Source organism: Ostrinia nubilalis, chromosome 3 (genome assembly GCF_963855985.1).
Source record: "Ostrinia nubilalis chromosome 3, ilOstNubi1.1, whole genome shotgun sequence".
Taxonomy (NCBI): Eukaryota; Metazoa; Arthropoda; class Insecta; order Lepidoptera; family Crambidae; genus Ostrinia; species Ostrinia nubilalis.
The window spans coordinates 17,348,736-17,371,104 of NC_087090.1; the positions used below are offsets into that span (position 1 = coordinate 17,348,736).

Sequence of the window (22,369 nt, forward strand, 5' to 3'; positions counted from 1 at the left end):
TTTTTGAAATCAATATCTTTTTTTAGAGTAATGGCCGTCTGTTGTTAGCGTCGATGTTTACTTTTGTCAACTTAACAATGTGTTATTTAAATTGCTCTGCAAACTTGCAAAGTGATTTAGGTGATTGGACAAAAAAACATCTAAGTACTTAGTACGAGTTTTCCTGTTTCGGCTGTTCTTTTTTCTTATTACACACAGATAGATAAGTTGGGTTACAAATCCTATATTTTATCTTTGATGTCTAGGATCACCGGCTTTTATTTATACTGGATTCCTGTAAAATTTTTGGTATCAATAATGATTAATAAATGACTCGATACGTGTACCTACTCGTACATAAAACGTTTCAAGAACGTTATCTGGAAGGGATCGCTTTCTAGCGGGAAGACCGCCTCAATCTTTTTAATTCCCGATGCAAGAGGGATATTTATAATTAAGAATTTTAATAATGTTCATATTCCATATTTTAATCTAAACCCTTTTGAATCTACATAAATGTTTTGTAAAATGTTTTATCAACTTATCTACTTAATTCATCTAAAAACATGAATGCTTTAGTAATGATTAAACTAGAATAGAACCACAGGACAAGGCAGCCATCGTCTCTAAAGGCACACGTTACAACAATATAATCTACAGTTTAATGATACACTAGGTCCAGTAAGGTCGTTCAGAATCGTTGGATTACTGACCTAGTTGTCTTGTGATATACTTCTTCGCAAAATGAAACTTAAAAGTAGTTTGACACTGTGCCTAGATATATTTAATAGGATCGTACCTAGAAAAAGGTATTAAATTTAATATGTAATCTAGGCTTTGCAAATAGGCAAAATGGTTTTAGAAAATTTTGTATTATTATTTTCGAAATAAAAACGCTTATTTATTTACTAAGTAAGTAGGCACGTAAATATTATTATTGTACTGCTACTTACCTAAAGACGTTGTTATGACGCATTTCTAACTAGCCTAAAGCCTAAGTAACCAATCACAAAATGCCAAAATAAATATGCTAAATCTTTTAATTTTTTATGATCATCTAACGTACTCACTACGTAATCCTACTCATACGTAAATACTCGTTCGTCCAATTTACCAGTAGCAAATTCGTTTACCAAATTCGTAAGTAGGTACTTGTGGTATAAGTAATAAAATGCCAAGTGCGGAACTGTAAGGAGATGGAAGCGCCTATAAGTGACTGGAATAGTCACCTACCAATAGCCCAAATTAAAAAAAAATTAGGAGATATACAATATTGTTTGTAGGATCAGTTAAGTAGGTAGGTAATTAACACTTTAGGTACCTATAAGTAGAGCTATTATGCTTAAGTAGAACTCATGAAAATTTCAAGAGCTTAATTTAAAATAAATCGACCGAGCTTTGCTACATTTAAGAAGTCAATTTAACCAAACTCGCGTTTAAAATGTTTACTAAATACGACTACGATTTACTGAATACGATATTTATTTGTTTATTAGCAGGTTCGTCGCACAAAACGACCTAAAAAGTTAGTTTTCAGTCGGCTTGGTGATCGAGTTACATGAAATATAATGTGGATCCATAAATATGGTGGATCTACTTTCTAGCGATACCTTTAAAAATAACATTTTTATGATTCCTATTTTTTAAGACTGTTTGTTTGGTTTTCCCTCTTTCATTAATTCTTCTGGTCCTTGCATCAAGTTAATTTTGTCAACATCAGGAAGGACTTTACAAAGTTATAGAGACTACTCTACGGGTGATATACAGCCCAGCTTAATTGCACCTGAAATTCAGAAGTTTCAGTCTCAGGCTTCAGGGAGTTTTGCAGACATTGCGTAGTTACTTCAGTTTTCAGGGAGTTTTTTAATAAAGGGCTACCTACTTACCTACACGACTGGTAGTACATATGTTACGGTTAATGTGATAAATTGAAAATTATTAATAATAACCGGTTATTATGAATAATTACCGACAGTCGCGGTAAAAGTGATAAATTAATCACATTTAACAGTGATTATTTAATAATTCAACCTTAGTACTAACAAATTTCATAAAAGAGAACAACATCTTGTGTACGTGCTCGTGTACAGCCAAACTTTTGAACGTTTTGATATCATATATTAATATAATTTGGCATAATGAGTTTGGAATGTTTCTTGCATAATATTACTTTTCCATGATGCCTATAACATAATGTTTTGATTTAAAGTGAAAAATAGGTTAAGGTGCGGCGGGGGTGGCCCTTGGGCCACCCCTAAGCCGCCTATTTAGTTTTATACACACATAAATGACCTCATATTAATCACATTTACCAAATCATGCGGTAATTATTCATAATAACCGGCGATTATTCATAATTTTCACATTTATCACTTTGACCGTAACACATATAGGGTAACGGCACCAGTGGTCAGCCAGGAACCAGTGATCAGCCTATTGCGTTGTTTATTGGCCATAAATATCGCTGTAATCAAAATAACCAAATCACGCGCACTTAAATATAAGCTCTGTTTCCTTATTGGTTCATGCATCACGCGATAGGAGCGGCAGGGGGTCAGGGGAGAGAAGTAAACACGTTCATACAGGTGCTGTCCGCCGACAAGAGCAGAAGTGTCATGTCCGCTATATTTTTGTTTCACGTGGTGCTCTTTTGAAAGGTGAGAAATAACATATTTTAGTATGAAATGTGATTGTGTTTTATAGATAATAACTTTATACATTACTTAGTGCATTTAATTTTATGAAATTTGATAAAAAATATTGTTTTTTTACTTAAAAATTTGAGGGGCTGACCATTGGATACTGATTTTTTATGAAAGATCCAATGGACAGCCCCCGGGGCTGATTACTGGGTTTTTCTATTTTTTTATAACAGTAAAAGCAAAACGAGCCATTAAAACCGTTAAATTTATATTTACATATTTAGTGAGACAAGTATTTCCTAATTGTTAGAAAACCCAGTGGTCAGCCGCATTTCAAAATATTTTTTCAAGCGGCTGACCACTGGGTCTCAATGATCCAGTATTCAGCCACGATACTATTGAAATAATATTTTAAGTATAAATGCGAATGTTTGTGTGTAAATCTATAAGTAATACTTCATGTTAGTTAAGTTTTACCTGAAATAATGGTATAATGTGTATATCCAAAAGTTATTATTGTTCACTTTTTTTTAGCTAAAAATGCCGAATGGCAAAAACTCGTTTCTTTTTAGAGATTAGAAGTTACCTCTTACTATTGTGGTTGATTATATATTTTGGATTATAGATACATCAATAGGACATATTATATACTAATATCGTCAATGCTTTTTAAAAGAAATATTGCTGTTTTTATGATAAGTAATAAGAAGATCCTAGAAAATAAGAAGACACAAAGAGATTGTAATAGTATGTTTAAAATAATATTTGTATAATGTGCGATATAAATTTTTTGTGCTAAGAGAATCGTTACTATAAAAATGTGATTAATATCGTTGATTTTGATATAACATTGTTTATTTTGATCTCATTATTAGTTATACTTACTACAGGCTGAACACTGGGTTCAACAAGGCTGTTTATTGGTTTTTAGAGGCTGTTCACTGGGACACTGGGCCATTTTTTGTTTAAAATTAATTATATATTTTACTAAGAGAATTATTGTTTTTGAAAAACGTTGATTCGAAACTACAATAAACAATAAATCCATACATGTTGTACGTTTTTTTATTCGACGATTGTTGTAGAAATGGCAATTGTCAAAACTTCAAAAAGCTGTTATGAGGCTGACCACTGGTGCCGTTACCCTACCAACATGGAGCAATAAAGAATTTGAATTAGAAAAACAATCTTATTTTATCTGGCAGCAACGTTTACAGAGTATCGTGTATAATAATATGTGTGTGTGTTAACTGATAATTAGAGTTTTAATGATTTCACTATATTATTTTTTTCATCTAAATTAATTATCTTTGTTTCAGGGCCAGTAGAGAAACTGAAAAACAAAATCAGAGGTATAAAAACATTGAGAGAAGAGCATGCTGGAGCTGAAGCCAGTCCCGGTGGGAGGAAGAGTGACATTGCCACTGAAACTGTTTAAATCTGTGTTGTGAATCTATGATACAAATAGGACATTATCCCCCTTACTAATAAAACGTTACACAGTTGTTGATCACTGTTTTAAAATGACATTTCCATACTAAACTGGTCTAAACTTCACTTTAAAACACTGATCAACGAGCGTGTAAGTTTTATTAGTAAGGGGGTAAATGTAGAGTTCGTAAACTTTTCATTCTTCTTTATATGGCTCTCGCGGATTGCGTTTAGCCACGACAGGAGTTCGTAAAGTTATAAAGGGTTGAATATAAAAAAAAGTGATTTTGTTTTCGATAAGGAAGTTACAAAAGTATCTTGCGTTTTGCATTTGGGTGCCTTTTGGCAGAAGCAGAAGTGTGTACAAGAATACCAAAGTCTATTTAATACTGCAGCAATCGTCTAAAATGTAGGTATTGAGGTCACAATAATAATGTTAGGGATACCCCAAGGTAGCATTTTCGGGCCTCTGTCTGTAGGTACTTAATACAGTATACGTCATAAATAAATAAAACAATGTGCCAACATCCAAAACTACTAAATTACATTATTCTTTCAAAATGTATTATTCGGCTAAGAATGTCATGTATTTAGAATTAATGTTAAGTAAATCAAGTAAAGTTATTCTGTCTGTTCTATAAATATATAGAACATCTTATTTACAGATATTATAATTATAAATACAATCTTACTTGCGTCTTACTTGTTATAATAAAAAAATACTTTTTACATTATCGGCGTTCTTATTTGTTACCCAAGTCAGTGCGCAAATATTATTCATTCATTTACACTTAAAGTAGGTACCTAGTTACCTACATGAATACCTACTTACTTAACATGTCTAATGAAAATCAGTTAGGTAAGTTGTCCAAAAACATACTTAATAGCCATTTATTCTGAAATTATAACGGCACGGGCTGCGAATAAAAGACATCCTTGAACTTTATAACAAACCCACGATACTTTTCTTTACTAGTATTTATTTAAGGATAAGAATTAGGTATATTTTTGTTCCCGAGCAAAAATAAAACAATAATAAGATGAAGTTGTTGATTTAATATATTTTTAATAAGTAAGGGGAATGCTGTTAAGTAGTTATATTTCATTTTCGTTATGTTAAAAAATGAACGCAAGAATATATTATAAAAAATGTGCAGTATTATCTCAATCAGAATAATTAATTTATTTGCTTTGGTACAATAATTACACTAAAACACCACATTAACTTAACTTAAGAATGATACTCGTAAGTTAATACATAGTTTCTGAAACAAGAAACTCAATTTAAATTCGTACGACAAACAGCCAACCAAAGTCTCAACATTTAAACATTTCGAGTTAAATTAATTAACCGGTTTCAAGCCAACTCGAAACATGTTAATTATAACAAAATATTTTATTCTAAGACCTACAAGAAACAATTCAAAGACTCTTTCCGAATTCCAGAAGAGAGCAAGTACCTAGTGAGTAGAAGTGGAAGAAGCTGTAGTCATTGAAAGAATCAACCCAAGCTAAATGTCAAATTACCATCATTCATGTTGAACGTGCTACATCAACCTTCCTTAAATCTCGTTCTAATCATAATAATCTAATCATAAAGTTCGTTCACAGTAAAACTTAAAGCGCCTACTCATATTTACTGGCAACAAATCCTACAGCTAAGATGTTGCTTGTAGAAAAACAACAATTTAAATGTTTATCTTATTTATGTTAAGAAAAGTAATAATTTCACAGCTTAGGTAAGCACTAATCGTTTCATATTTTGAAAGCTTTTATATAAGAAATCTGTGAATAGTATTAGCAAGTTTGTGGTTTTTACAAGACATAATTTTACATGTAGACAGACGGTGACATAACAATTTTATGGGTCGATGTCTACTTGAACAACTTGAATGAATGTAGTGTCTGATTGCCGATCGCCTCTCCGCATTCAGTGCACGCAGCCCCGTCATGCGCATGCGACGCGTGTCGCACTCTGACCGATAAAACCGCGTTCCAATTCCAATAAAAGTGTAAACAAAGCATTATAACCGCCAGTAATTTATTCTAAAGACTGTAATAGTTTTAAAACAATGGTGACAATGCTATTACTTCCAGCATTAACACTCCTAGGAGTCGTAACTTTAGTCTTCGCGCTCATCGACTCCCTCAGGAGTGTCCTGGAGCTGATCTCCTCATACCTGATGCCATACTTCTTGCCAGCAGAAGTAGAACCGCTGACAAAGAAATTTGGACCTTGGGCTGGTGAGTTTAGATCGAATTTTATGTTTCCGGCGTATTTGGTTTGCCAATGTTTTGAATCTCTAGGAAGGATAGGTCAGGGTAAAGTAAGTAAGTCTAGTTATGTAGGTATCTCGAGAGATTAGGTAGGTAGGTACCGTAGGTACTTACATATAACCACTTTCGGCGCAGACTGAGTCTACGATGTTTGGCTAATTCGATTGGGCAATTTAATTGTGTCCTACAAGGAATAACACGAAACCACATTGGAATATAGGTACAAAACGTAACAGCAAAAGTATTTATTTACCTACCCATGTATTTCATAAACAATTAATTATATTTTTATCTAACTTGAAATACAGAAAAAACAACAGCGATTTACCTAGCTACTTAGTAACATTAGACATACTGAAAAAGATAAAATACTTTAACATTTTTTTCTAGATACCTACATAGAACCACGGTAATATACTTAGTATTACCGTGATAGAATTATGTAGTATAATATGTAGGATATTTAATTGGTTGTGATATCCCACTGAAATAAATCCTTTCTTAATAATTGTTTAGCCGCAATAAGATCGAGTGATAAAAACATGTTTATTTCTACCTCGATTAGCGATAGAAAAAGCAAAAAGAGAAGAGTACACAGGTACACCAATAAGAAGAGGAAATACTGCAACTGCTCTTGCAGTAGATTACCCGTTTTAGAGCATCCTTGTAAACATGGTTTTTATTTATTTATTGTGTCTGGTAGAGTATAATGACTAGAAGTGTACCCTAATTGTGTCTAGCTAGTTTATGATTTTCCAGTAAATAATAAATAAATAAATATCCTTAGACATTTTACACTGCGCTTCTAGTCCCAAACTAAGCAAAGCTTGTACTATGGGTACTAGACAATAAATCAATAAAAATTCTTAAATCCCTCCATAGTTACGTAGCTACTAGATACCCTCCCTAGGGTACCCTATTGCAAATAGCAATTTAATTAATATTAATGCACACGAATCGACAAAAATAGATGTTAGAGATGATTGTCTTCCGCATTTATTGTTCAGCTTTTGTTTAATTACCTTGGACGTACACTCGCACGCCAAAATTGTTAAAGTGACCTTATAGACAAGCTTTTTGTTCGATTATTATTCTTTGATGATAGTCACGTTTTATATGCATTAACCATTTTAATCTTCAAAGGGTGTTATTTTTTATTTCCGGAAAACCATGGAATAAAATTTAGTCTCATCGATGTTACTCGTTACGAAATTAACGTAGCAGTACCCTACTTATTTGCCTTTTTTTTTAAATAATACAATAAATATTCAAAATTTCAAGTAACCGTTTAGGAGAGAGAGAATATAAATGGAAATTAGAAATAACAGTACCTATTACCTAATTTCATTGTGTTGTTAATATACTTTCAAATTGAAACTTTTGTCCGAAAAATATGCAGATTTTTAGTACGTTAGAAGGCTTCTACAGCTTCTACTAAGCACATCACTAATATTTAAATTTAAATTATACAAGTGTCCTAAAATTAGTACGTCACACGTCGTAACCAGAGCAGAGGTATATTATTATGTGCCTAAGAGGCATCGAACAAATCTAATTAATGTCCAAACTCCAAAAGTTTCATGAGTTTTGACATATGACCAATTTTAGTTAGGTATTTTTGTTGAAACTTCTATGGCATGAAGCGTCTTAGACCCATCTATGTCCGGTGTCAGTGTGACTTGCTAATTTTGGCACACCCTGTATAGTATAGGTAATCACGCGGCATTTCAGACTAGACAATTTACTATACTTGACCGGTACCGGTGTTATGTTGTTTACTTGTAAGTTGACCTCTAAATTGATCGGTAGCATTTAGGTCTTATTTTTAGATTCGCATTAGATTCTCTTTAAGGAAACTGAAAGTGTAAATACTCAGTCACTAAAATAAGACTGGGTTTGCTAAGTCTAAATATACTATAACTCAAAGGTGACTGACTGACTGACTGACATAGTGATCTATCAACTCACAGCCCAAACCACTGGACGGATCGGGCTGAAATTATAATTATTGAGATATTGTGTAAAAAGAAAGCTTTATTGCTCGCATGTTTTACGAAGTAACAGTTTTTTTCAAGGTTCACGACCTGCAAAAACGAAAGGAAAAGTACTTAAGTACCTATACGAAATTGATTCCAAAAAATGCGCAAAGTATGTCATAAATGAAATCATACACGCTTGGATGTAGTTAACAAAACTCTTGCGATGTTGCAGAAACGTGTTATTAACAATCGATAGCACATCAAGTAGCATCTTGCTGTCGTGAACTCGTAACAGGTGTGATTTGCAGCAAAAATGTAGAGCCTGCGTTGTGCCGTCGAAAGTACATTACAGAAGGTCTGTCCATGAAGCATCTCTCTCAAGTTCTCAGGCTTTACAATAACTTTCACTATCAAAAGCTAAGGTGATGTTTCAAATTCTAATATTAGACTGGTTTACAACTAATAATTTGCTATTAAACGCAAAAAAAACTAAATGTTTAAAATTCACTATGCCTAATGTCAAACAAGTTAACACAAATATTACAGTAAATAATGAACGTATTGAACTGATAAACTCTACTGTTTTTCTAGGTATTACTCTAGATTGTAAATTACAATGGGGCCCCCATATTGCTGCCTTGGCGGGAAGACTTAGTTCAGCTGCCTTTGCGGTGAGAAAGATCAGAAACTTGACTGATGTTGAAACAGCAAGGCTTGTATATTTTAGTTATTTTCATAGTATTATGTCTTATGGTCTTTTACTGTGGGGCTCAGCAGCAGACATAGAATCAATTTTCATTTTACAGAAAAGAGCTATTCGGGCAATATACGGTCTTAAACCACGTGACTCGCTTAGAGAAGTTTTTAAAGAAATCAATATATTGACTGTGGCTTCGCAATATATATTTGATAACATTATGTATGTCCGTAAACATCTACATTTATTTACTAAGAAAAGCGACGTCCACTCATTTAACACGAGACATAAGAATAAACTTGCTGTTCCATCTTTTAGGTTGCATAAAATAGGTAATTCATTCTTGGGGAAATGTATTACCATATTTAACAAAATACCACACAACCTTGTCGAATTACCAATAAACAAATTTAAGATACATATAAAAAATACCCTTATGTCCAAAGGGTACTACAAGGTTCGAGACTATATTGATGACAAGGATGCGTGGTCAGTTCAGTCTGCACATATTTGATGTACTCCAATTTGGTTATTCTTAGCGTTAGATATTTCCCGGCAATTAGTGGTGACTGAGTTTGTTCCGGCGTTTCTTCTCAGCACTTGCCATATGTTTGTCTCGAAGCGCTGGTAGGGCCCAAAAGATAAGGAGACATGTAAAGTGCCCCATAAGGGCTAACTTTTCTTTTTTATTATTTTCTATAATAATTTTGACGTTCATAAGTGCCACTTGTGGTCTAAACTGAATAAATACTTTTGATTTTTGATTTTGATTTTAATTCATATTTATTTTGCAAGTAGGATAATAAAAAGCTCTTTTACATTTTTTCTTTTATCGTGGTGCTTGTAGTGTAGCATAGCATAGTATAGTGGCTGCTGTTCTTTAGTAGTAAGGTAATCCATTCCCTATGGTACAACAGCACATCAATCTTAACACACTACTGCATCTTATGTTAGATCTTATGCCGTTGTTGTAGGTACTATTTTACAACCAAAATGTTCGTAAAGTCTAAACCCCCTAAGTTGGGGTGATGCTTGTGCTGGGGACGCTGGGGTAGTGACATTTAGAGTTCCGATTCAGGGAAAATCGGGACGTTCCGCGCATATCACCTGGCAACACTATGTGGGACGTAATAGTAGCCTCACACTCTACGAAATGTCTTAATAGCTAGCTACTCTATAAACGAACTCGGCTTCTTCATGTCTGTATTTTCAATATTGCAATGCCAGGTCAACTTGAGCACTCTTACCTAGTTAAGATTCCCACGCTTACAGTTACTAACTCAGTTGTGTAGAGTCAAGGCGTGATGAGCAATCATTTTGCAAAGTGCATGTTTAGTAACTAACCTTTAGATATATGTTTATTAGAGATATTAAATAAAATATGGTTTAAGAAATAAATAGGAGATTTGAAGTAATTAAATAGTCCACGCAGATGAATGACAGAAGATGCGAAAGACTCTATACATATGTACCTAGCTCTACATGCATGTGGAAACCTTTAGCAAACCCTATGTCATCTCCACACTATGCTAAGTGTAGCAATGGCGTCCATACTCCATGGGTTACGCCACACGCTACAGGCGTTAAATGATTTGACACATTTGCGGATTTCACCATGATTTAGCTTTACAAATAACACATAAACCGCAAACTTTTGAGGCTTAAACACGAGTCAAAATAAGCGCTTCAAGTGTTTGAAACTATGTTTCATAATAAACATCGATTTGCTACGACATTAAATAAATAATTTGCGGGACAACTTTCACGTGTGAAACGTGACTAAGTATTAATTAATTAAATATTGCTCAATATGAATTTAGTTTGCCACGAGTTCACTTAGGGATGCATTTAAAAGACATCAACGCAATATTATGAGTTAAAATAAATGCATTTTTCTTGCTGAATCCATTCCTACACTCAATTCACTCAATTGAGGCACCACAATTGGTATTCACAGTATAGGTATATAGGTAATATCCAAAATTATCTAGATATTATAATGATTTCGACTTTATTTTGATCGAAATTGAGATACTTATAATTTGAGGGGATTAAAGGTATCCACTACCTACTTTAACTTTACTATCTGTGATTGTGCTATAATTGATCTGGCGAACCTTTTACTATTTTTTTCAGTATGGCAAAGTGTTTGACCGCCTCGTGACCTGTGAAACTGTGAGCATTAGTCGTGTGAGTCCCATCTCCGGGCCGATCATAAACGCTCAGTTCCGCAGATTGTGTGGCAAGCGAATGTTGCAACAGTGATGCAAGCATCGCTCATTAGTGCTATACTGCAGTCAGATTATTTTAATAAAAGTCCGACGACTCCACTAGTTTTGCTAACTTTTTGTCATCATGCTAAAATTAGATTTCAGGTTTCGTAGTAAACAGGGTCTCTGTTTAGCTAGCTGTCTATCCGTTGTCCTTGGCGTAGCTCAAAAGCTCTTAGTCTAGACAAGCTGTACCTTAAGCTAAGGCTGTAAGTTAGTTAGCATATAGCAAAGTTAAATGAAACACTTTTCGGAATTTTCTTTTAGCCGACCGCAATAAGAAAGCTATTAAATATAACATTCAAACGTCAAATAGCCATTTATAGCTGAAATATTATATCATGGATGAAGATGAAGATAAATATCCATCGCAGGTAGAAATCTGCGGTCGATGTTACACGTAATTGTGATTTAGTAGCTGACGTGTTAACAGATAAATAAATATTTACAGAAACAACTAGGTACCTCTACTTAAATATTGGTTTTGTAAACTATTTGCTTAACTTAATAATATTATTATACCTAACTAATAACTACATAGGTATATATTCTAAACAGCCAATGCCACCCTTGACTATGATTCAGAATCACTTTATGTAGATCCTACTTATTAATATTTATTTAAAACCTACATAATATCCTTTACTTCTATGGGCGTCATTCAGGAAGTCTTTGTTGTCCTTATCAAGACTATAATAAAATGGTAAATCTAATAACCTAGAATCGATCAACAAATATTTGGTGTTAATTTAATGACCTTTCAATAATAGAAATACTTATTAGTAAACGTCTTCTCTTTTAGCATTATTAAAATTAAATCACAATTTGGAAATCGCCCTACCTACCTATCTCAAAAAGTTTCCTTTTATCTTTTTAAAGATTTTTACAGTGCTAGGGTTGCCAGGATCTGGCTTTATGCCTCTCTAACATAAAGTTAACAAGTCGAGTGCCGATAGTAGAGCTTACATAACCGATGACATGAACTGTTGCGCAAACGCACGCGAAACGCTCTCTCTTTTGGCTACATTTGGCACAGCCTGTCAATGTATGAACAATACACCATGTCATCCAATTTTAATAATAGTGGTAGGAATAATCGGTATGTTAATAGTAGTTGAATAATTATAATGTTTTACTGCTAATGGGTTAAGATCAACTAGAGCACTATTAAACTAGTCATAAAACTTAATTTAATTAAGTTTTCTACATAAGTGCAGTGCGGTCAGATCGGTGTTGTCAACCAATCTTTCTGAAAATGATAAATGAGTTTATATGACGACTGGTCTCCTTCAGGTTATGGGGTTCCCCTACCGAAAGATCTACCCACTAAGACTTGACGGACCTTCTGGAGCCTTGGAATGAGGCCTCGAGTTAAGTGTCCTTAGGCTTGACACCCTGGAAATCATTTGTTTCTAGGTTTCGTACCAGCCAATACGGCTTGCTTTTTTATTTATTTAGGACAAAACCTTTTGTAACGAGTATTCAGCAAGCGGCATTATATTCCAGGGGAAGTAGGACCGTTTCGTTGATGATGCGCAACAGATCCTTTTAGCAATAATCAGTAGTGGTAAATGCTGACCAAAAATCTACGAGCAGCGTATACACAATAGCATCAAAAGTAAGTAGGTAGGCATTAAGTCGATTGTCGACCTTGAAAATCTTGTTATGGAAACGCGAAATAAGACTGTTAGGGTTATCGAGAGCCTCTGAACATCTATTCAAATTAAACAACTCCGTTTATCTCTCCGTATACTCCGTATGAATTAGAAATCTTGATGACCTTGGGTTTTTTAATGGATGCCAAAATGGTCACCCACTTATCAAAGTCAAAATAGCTGTTTTGACTATTATGTAAACTTGTTAATTATTACGTAGTAAGAATCATCAGTCTATCTGTTATTAAGAAGTAACAATGATGTAAGAGCTTTTTTTTTTTTTTTTTTATGTGATAGGAGGCAAACGAGCAGACGGATCACCTGATGGTAAGTGATTACCGTCGCCCATAGACACCCGCAGACCCAGGGGCGTTACAGGTGCGTTGCCGGCCTTTAAGGTAAAGATACGCTCTCCTCTTGAAAGCTTGCAGGAGCTTTCTGAATAAAGTAAAAAGTAGGTCCTTAAACCACACATTCTTTCAGCTTACCAGCTTAGATGTAATGGCAGGTTATTTACAACTTTGATTATATTAGGTACACCGTGAAAAACTCATAAAACTCATTTATTTCTGCAAATAGGCTTTAAAAAAGCACTTTTACACGTCCCAGTATTAACCCTATCACTGCTTCAGGACAATAAATGGGTCAGTGCACGTAATTTATGTACGGAATAGCGTAATAGTTTAGTGATACGGATGGCCAGTAAATTGGTTATAAGTAATAACATATAACATAACGAGTCCGGGCATGAGCTTGACATTTTGCAAATGATGCAAGCTCTTTTTGGCAAGTTGTGTAATGCTGCAACTTGTTCCTTCAGTGGCAGACAATAATGGCGACATCGACATGGCGGATCAAGGACTAATCGGCTACATTTTAACTATCCTTTGCCCGCGGCACGGCTTGTGCTTTCAGGTAATCAAAGACGTCTGTCTTTATTTCTCATCGAATATTTCCCATAGAAAACCTTCAATAACAGACACATAAAGGGATAATTTTCGTCGTCTTTATTGAAAAAAGTGTAGTAAACACTAATTGCTATGAATCTTTCTTCAACGTCATTCAGCGTCAGACTTTTTGAGTCTGACTGCTCACAGACCGATCCTTAGCTTGAACAAAATGAAGCTCGTGTTGCGTGTACTTCTTTTCATTTTGAATTGTATTAGGTATATCTAGGTAGAATAAATAATTTACATTTATGGGTTAGGATCTATTCTTGTGCATTCATACTTGATATTACATACCTTCCTGCAACTGTACAGAGTTTCTAACAGATTTGTATTTAAGTAAAAAACTATAAGAGCTACTTGCAAAGCCTTGTCTAGAATATTAGACTTCCTAGTAAGTTTTTGTGAGTGGGAGCCAGAGCATGTCCGCGTGAAGCGAGGTCGCACGCATCAGTTTGTGGGCTCTACACCGCAAAATAACTGTTTATTGGCAACAATAACAATAAAAATGTACTTTTATAATTTTACTCTTGACAACCAACTCTTGTTATGTGTAATCAGTGTAATAAAACGTGTTTGTGCGGAAATTAAATAACAATAATGAGACCAGCGCGCGCCTGTAGGTAATCATTTTATCATGGTGTCTGCCTGCTTCTTTCAACTGTATCCAACACTAGAAGTAATAAGAAATACTTAGTAGAAATATAGTTGCTAATTGCTATTTAGAAAAGTCACGAAAATAGGTAGGACACCACTCATTCAATAGGCTCATCCATAACATTTTGTTTAATTTTCTAGTAGCTCTATTATTGCTGAGCACTATTCGTCCAAGTTGAACACCTGGAAACTTTACCGACTCTAATACTTAAAACAAAACTTGTCATCCTACTTCACTCGATCCGATCCGATCTAGTGGAAGCAATATTCAACTTATTAAAAAACTGTACTTATACAAAATGTGCATACCTATAATGACGTATAAGTATTTGTTGTATTTGAAAAGACGACAATGGACTCCTATTTTATACTAACCCGGTACTGGTTTCTGAGACCCAGGGTCGTCCATCCATGTCTACAGAATGACGTCTATCCTAGACCATTGAGAGATCTCAACACATACAGACTCAGAGAATGGCTGTGCTTTGATGAAAACAGCCTAGTCTACCTGGCTATTCTTACCTAACTGTAAATTCGGGTGGAAACAAAAAACAGTAATTCTATACAATTGATGTGTAGATAACACGTGAGTGCTACTACTACTACTTACTGACGACTATTTTATGTAAATAATATTCCAATGTCAATGTTTATTGACTTCATTACGATTTGCAAATACGCGACGAGCAGAGGAATATAATCATTACATGAAAAATCTCATTTTAAACAAAAATATTAAAATAGGCTTACTATTGTCTTATTTTTTTAAGACTTACAAATTATTTTTTACACCTCTTGCTAGAGCTTATTAAAAACAGGCACAAGCATTTAGGAAAAATGTTAATCATCATTTTCGCGAAATTATAATCCGACCTGATCTCGTTTAAGATAATTATAAAATTAAAGCCCTCCGCAATTTGTGGTGTGACATCGAGATTCAGGGCAATCTGGCTATCGGGCTCAAGGACCGGGTGCCAACGAGGCTTCGCCCGTTACTTTTAAGGAGCCCTAATCATTGTGGTGGTTCTGGGTCACTCATTATGGGCCGTTAGATTACGATGTTGCTCGATTATTTCATAATCTACGTCGTAGATAAACATACCAGTAGATTCTACGAGTACCTATGTTTAGCAAGGAGATCCTTTGCAATAGAAGTTGCAATGCATAAATGACGGTAAGCAGTAACTCACTTACCTGCAGTCTGCGGAACAGACCAAGTTTTCAGCCAGCACATGAGGGTAGATGCGCTACTCGTATATGAAATCACTTTGAATCTTATGGAGGATTTTTCTTCATGAGCACTTATGGACTTTGTTCTTTGCACATAAATAATATTATCACAGCAGTTAGCACACAGAGTAACACTTTAGTACGAGTCTTGTATTTTTCCACTTGGTTTAAAAATTGTAAAAAGGTTCCGTTTGCGGTTAAAATGTTTTTAAAAAATGACTTGATTGGTTCATCGCGCGATGTCAGAACTTTCTGTTGTCCAGTCAAATTGCTCCACCAAACAAACGACTAGCGCCATCTTTAGCGGCAATTCTGTCATTCCCGAACCTGAACAACAAAATGCATCCGGAAGTCATAATAATTACTTTTAATTGATGGTAGTTATCGCGAGTGGTGGAGTTTGCGTAAGTCACATCCGTACCTAATTGGTGTAAGGCATGTGCCATACAGTGGGATAATAGTCTTCTCTGTTTTTAAAAGACTTCTAAAACTATGTTTCTTCTGCTTTGCAGCCGTGACGGGCAGCACGGACGGCATCGGCAAGCAGTACGCGGCGGAGCTAGCACGGCGCGGCTGCAACCTCGTGCTCATCAGCCGGAGCCCCGATAAGCTGAGGGCCGTCGCCTCCGAGATAGGTATGTGCTTGCTGAAATGTGTTTGGTACTAATCGACGCATTAAAATCATCAATCACTAACAACTGTAGTGGATGAAGACGGCGTCGCAAGCAGTACGCGGCGGAGCTAGCACGGCGCGGCTGCAACCTGGCAACCTGGTGCTCATCAGCCGGAGCCCTGACAAGCTGAGGGCCGTCGCCTCCGAGATTGGTATGAGCTTGCTGAAATGTAGGTACTACTAATCGACGCTGGTACTCATCTAAGATTGCTATGTGCCTGCTGAACTACCTTGATGATCGATGGTTTAAGATCATTAGCCACATGAGAGCTGGCACGGCGCGGCTGCGCATCCTCGCTCATCAAGCAGATGGCGGTGGTCTGTGAGATTGGTATGTGATGAGTCTAAACGATACCTTGTTGATCTTCTCAATACTGCAATTCCTGTTTAACCAGGATACAGCTTAGCATCCGATGAAACCCAACCAGTGAAGGTTGAATAGTCCCGAAGGAACGCTAGTCATTTCGAGTGTATCCTTTAATTAAGTTGAAAATAAGCACTTAATTTTGAAGTATTTACATTAAAGTTATGTAAATGTTGTGCAACAGAATCCCTTCTCCACACGATCGATTTTAAAAACACTTAAGGCTGGGTTGCACCATCTTACTTTAACTTTAATAAACGTCAAAAATCTTTCAAACTCCATACAAAAAGCACCGGTTATAGTTATAGTTAGGTGGAGCAACTCAGCCTAACAAATAACAATACAAAAGCTCTGACTCGTATACGACAATGTAAAGCAAATATTATTATGTTATGCTGATGTATAAAGTCAACAAAGAGCAAATTTATGAGAAGAGCAAAGATTGACATAAACATTCATATTTGCACGTTTAGACAGTCAGAACAAATGTAACTACAAAACAACATATCAACGCTGTGAACGAGAATAATAGATGGTAGTCAAAAGGCTACTTCGTTCAGTGTTGATAGGTATTTCGTAAATCTCTATTTTTTTAAGTTTGTGCAAATAGATGTCCTAGGTATACATTTACATTACAAATGTAAATGCTGAAATCTACCTGAATTCCTACAAGTAAACCTGGAGAGCCAAAATATCACTGAACTGGAAAGAGACCCCTCTGATTTCGATTTAACTGTTTCTCCCTTGGACCTTCGTTTACTTTTACAAAACTATGCCTTGTCTTGTTGTCTTGTAGAGCTATTATTTATCGTCTGATTTGCATTTCACACCTCCTCTTAATTAAATAATGTAAATAATTCTTACAGAGAAGCAGCACAGTGTCAAGACGAAGATTGTTGTGGCTGACTTCAGCAAAGGGGCCGAGGTGTACGGGCACATCGAAGAAGAGCTCAAGGATATCCCATTGGGCATACTTGGTGAGATTAATGTTAAAATCATATAAATATACGTATTTTACAGTGAAACCTAAACCATATATTTTCCTCATACCTACTTCGCGTCGGATTTGCTTTGTTGAAAATTAATGCGCAAATGATTTACGTACAAGTATTTCACTTTCAAAAGTTAGAGTCATAGTCAAAATTTCTTTATTTGTTCTATTATAGACTATTTACTTTAATTCAATAGACAAAAGATATATCACCTTAAAAAACACTTAAAAAAGATAGACCTTGCTCTACGAACTCGTTAATTCGTATACAGCGAATCAATTGGAAAATTATGCACGCGCCACCTTTGACCTAGGTACTAACACTTCTTCATTAATTTTTAAGCTTTATCAATGCGTCACTTTTGACCTACCACTTTTTCATTTAAGTTACATCATTGTGTCATTTTTGACCCCTTCTTCATTAGCGTGTGTAATATCACTGCATAATTTTCACCTAATATTTATTGTTCATTAATTAGTTATATCATTGCGTCACTTTTGACCCTACTTCTCTTCGAAGCTCTTGGCTTATGTTGAGTACATACTTATGGAACCTGATGGAAAGGATGCCAAATGTTAAAGGTGTATCGACTTCCTCAGCTACAGAGGAATTCTGGTTATTTGTCTTACCTCCAAATGCCAAAACAGAATAATACATATACAGCGAGTAGAGCATTTCTTAAACTATGCGACATCCATCTTCCAGTGAACAATGTGGGCATCAACTACGACTATCCTATGGCGGTGTGTGAAGTCCCGACGTCGAAGGCGTGGGAGCTGATCAACGTGAACATCGGCGCTGTGACGCTGATGACGAAGCTGGTCGTTCCTCGCATGGTGGCGCGCGGGCGCGGCGCCGTCGTCAACGTGTCCTCGGGCTCCGAGCTGCAGCCGTTGCCACTAATGGGAATCTATGCTGCCACTAAGGTAAGACGAGGGGAGAAGTTGCTTTGAGATGCCGTGACGTTGATGACGAAGGTGGTGGTTCCTCGCACGGTGGCCCGCGGGCGCGGTGCCGTTGTCAACGTGTCCTCGGGCTCCGAGCTGCAGCCGTTGCCACTAATGGGAATCTATGCTGCCACTAAGGTAAGAGGAGAATGAGAGAAGATGCTTTGAGGCGCTGTAACGCTGATGACGAAGCTGGTGGTTCCTCGCATGGTGGCGCGCGGGCGCGGCGCCGTCGTCAACGTGTCCTCGGGCTCCGAGCTGCAGCCGCTGCCGCTGATGGGAATCTATGCTGCCACTAAGGTAAGAAGAGAGTGAGAGACGTGGCTCTGAGGCGCCGTGACGCTGATGACGAAGCTGGTGGTTCCTCGCATGGTGCTGCAGCCGCTGCCACTGAAAGTTATCCACGCTGCCACAGTGACACTGGCAAGAGACCTCTACCCTTCTCATTTTCTGCACTGTTACAGGCAAATGAATATTTCATTAGCATTGTTTATAGGTAAGTATGTACTTTTAAACATGAGTCATAAGTTAAGTGAATTGTCTAGTTAATTCACTCGTTATTTTCGTTTCCTTGAACATGTTATTTTGGAACATGAGTATTTAAATGAAACTTTAAAAGAGGTTAAAAAAGAACAACATTAGTTTTGTTTGTGGCAACTTAATCATTAGTTAGCGCAAAAGGTGCAAAATATGCCCTATTTCCACGCTAGCCTTTCCAGTCTGAATTACGGATAATTATTGGTAAATCTTTTCTTTCCAGGCTTACGTGCGCAGCCTCACACTGGCCCTCCGCGAGGAGTACTCATCCAAAGGGGTGTACGTCCAGCACCTTTCGCCGCTGTTCGTGTCGACGAAGATCAACGCGTTTTCGCAGCGGCTGTTGGATGGGAACCCGCTGGTGCCCGACGCTGGGACATACGCCCGGCACGCGGTGGCGTCGCTGGGCCGCGTGCACAACACTACTGGCTACTGGGTGCACGGGCTACAGGTGAGGTTTACTTTGATTTCGACTCTACCTGTTTCTATCACTTTAGTCATCGTTGTAGGGCAAGTGAGGGAGATGAAAACGTTTCAGACTGAAAGTGAAACCTTCTCTACCTGATACGATGCCTTTGAGTACATTGAGGATTCAAGCTCAATAACTCTGAACTCATTATTTTTCAAATTATGGATGGCTTTTAAGTGGCAGGAAACTGTGTCTCCTTCCTTATTATTTTGTACTATACCTTTTGCCAAATCAAATAATAGAATCGTTCTAGGTACATAGAAAGCATCTACAGCCCAGTAATGTTTTGTCTGAGATCTAGGCTTCGGTTCCAGTTTTAACACACAGTGTAAATTCACTTGGTGAGGTTGTCCTGGATGTTTTTTATTTTATTTATTTATTTGGAAAAAATGACAAAAAAAAACATCAGGGTTGTGAATGACGTCAGTTATACAACGTCGAAGATAAAGAATAACAGCCGACCGCGACCGCTTATTCGACGTCATTGTGTTTGTTAATTGAACTCTATTAATCAGAGCTCTCTCAACAATTTATCATTTATTTAATTACAATAAATTTTGCAAGTGAGCTTACAGGTAGATGTTATGTCTTTTTTTACTATATCTGTAAGGTTAATATTGGTTTCTTTTGCAGTATACCCTGACTAAAGTCGCCCCGGAGTGGCTCCGGACGAAGATCGGCCACCGGCTCAACCAGCAGTTCCGCGAGGAGTATGAAAGAAATAGAGTCAAAGCAGAATAATTTAATTATATTTAGTGCATTTTCCGTCTAGTACAAATTAAATACTTACATGTAAACAAATTATACCTCTATTATGTATTTATACAAATATTCAAAATGCAAAACCGATTCTGTTTGTATCTTCCACGAAGTTTGAGCCTTCGGATCGGAACCGATTTTTAGCGATATTAAACTTTTGTTTTATTAAAAATACTCGTAGTTGTAAAATTAGGTTTTAAAAGTCGTTAGCTTTTCAACATTTATAAATAATAATATGGTTGCATATGAATAACAGAAGCTTTTAATTACGTAATTTTTACAAATATCAAATCTGTGTGTGGTATCGTAATCTGCATACAAAATGTAAGATTTGAATGATGTGTAAGAGTTTATGGTAATTGTTAAAATAATGTGATATTATTTTTTGTTACATAAAAACTAAGATGTTTTATGGGATAAAAAGAAATGAAATAATTTTCAAATATAAATATTGTTTAAAATAATTACAATGGTTTTATTTTAACTAATAAAAATAATAAATTGTATTGTTGAAATACTATTTTAGTTGAGTAGGCTGCTGCATGCAATTGCCGACATCGACAAATAAAATAACATCGGTTAATGGGATTATCAAGGACACTCCTCGAGTGTCGAGAGCAAGTCGAGAGTCACTAAACTTCTGCGCCACCATTAATAAAGAGGTTTTAACCTCTAAGCAAGAAGTATCCATGCATGCAACGAGAAGACGCCATAAAAAAAAAGAAAAGCTGTCAAAAAAGGCGGCAGATTTTCTTATGTCAAAAAACTTCAGAGCTGTTTGTGCTATTGTTGTATTTATAGAAAAAAAGATTCTTCAATTATAACTATTTGAGATAATAAGAGTGACTGATGTGATTAAATATTATAATTGAATGAAAATATATGCAAATGTCAAAAAAGGGTAGCAGAATAAGTTACGGTGCCTTCAGAGATGTTGAGTTCCAGTCTTATTTACGACAAGTCCAGGTAAAAACTTATGTAAATAAAAATTGTTCTAGGACTCTTTCACCTTAAATTTAGGGAGAAAACTAAGTAAGATTTGGGATTGGAATTTCGTTAGAAACCCATGAACTAGGTACTGTTTTGTCTAAAGCCTGGTCTGCGAGCACGTAGAATTTTGTCCAATGACCCCAAGCTACCCATCCTTATCGCTGCTGTCGCTACTGTTACACTGACTGACAAAATTCTACGTGTTCATAGACCAGACTATAGTGAGCTTCTATAGTAGAGCAAGACAAGAATGATTACTAAAGTCCCAAGTAGGTACACTTTCAACAGTCTAAATAGTTTAGCAATGGATGTCATGCCTTATCATCATGATGAATAGATAGAAATTATATACAATCCAGCCGGAGTACGCGTTCTGGTGGTCTCGCGAGCGCGTGTTCAGCTGGCTGCGGTCTCTGCCCGAGGACACCTTGTGGAACTGCCTCATCTGCGTGGTGGCGCTACTGGCCATCATCTGGGTCATCGTGGGCGACGTCAAGACCGCCGCCCCCAGGGATGAAGTCGACGTCTTCATCAGAAATTTGGTTTGTATGATACTAAAAGGTAGGTAGAGGTAAATCTTATCGTAAAAAAACACGTCTGCAGTGTTTTTAGAAAAGGGATCGGAAAATGATCAAATACGAGAAATCGTATAGGTAAGATTCCAACTGAATCACATGAGGTATTCAATTTACAACATTTCCAATTTAATATTTTCCATTCTTCTATGACTATGACGTCTTATGCATATTTATAATTACGCACTTATCTATTTTCTGATTATAGAGTCCCCTGATTGCAGTACTGGATATCATTTACAACGTGGTGTACTTCTTACACGTAGCGACAATCGCCATGAATATGTTTTTCTTTTCCG

General features: G+C 36.1%; 1 protein-coding gene across 1 annotated transcript; it reads left to right on the plus strand.

The window, feature by feature from the left end:
• The first annotated feature begins 5,973 nt into the window (after nucleotides 1-5,973).
• Nucleotides 5,974-20,917, plus strand: LOC135088379 (inactive hydroxysteroid dehydrogenase-like protein 1). The gene is made up of 6 exons (XM_063983228.1): nucleotides 5,974-6,296; nucleotides 16,277-16,399; nucleotides 17,668-17,778; nucleotides 18,499-18,719; nucleotides 19,501-19,728; nucleotides 20,380-20,917. The coding sequence occupies exons 1-6, from the start codon at nucleotides 6,125-6,127 to the stop codon at nucleotides 20,485-20,487; spliced, it is 963 nt and encodes a 320-aa protein (XP_063839298.1). The 5' UTR covers nucleotides 5,974-6,124; the 3' UTR covers nucleotides 20,488-20,917.
• The last annotated feature ends 1,452 nt before the right edge of the window (nucleotides 20,918-22,369 follow it).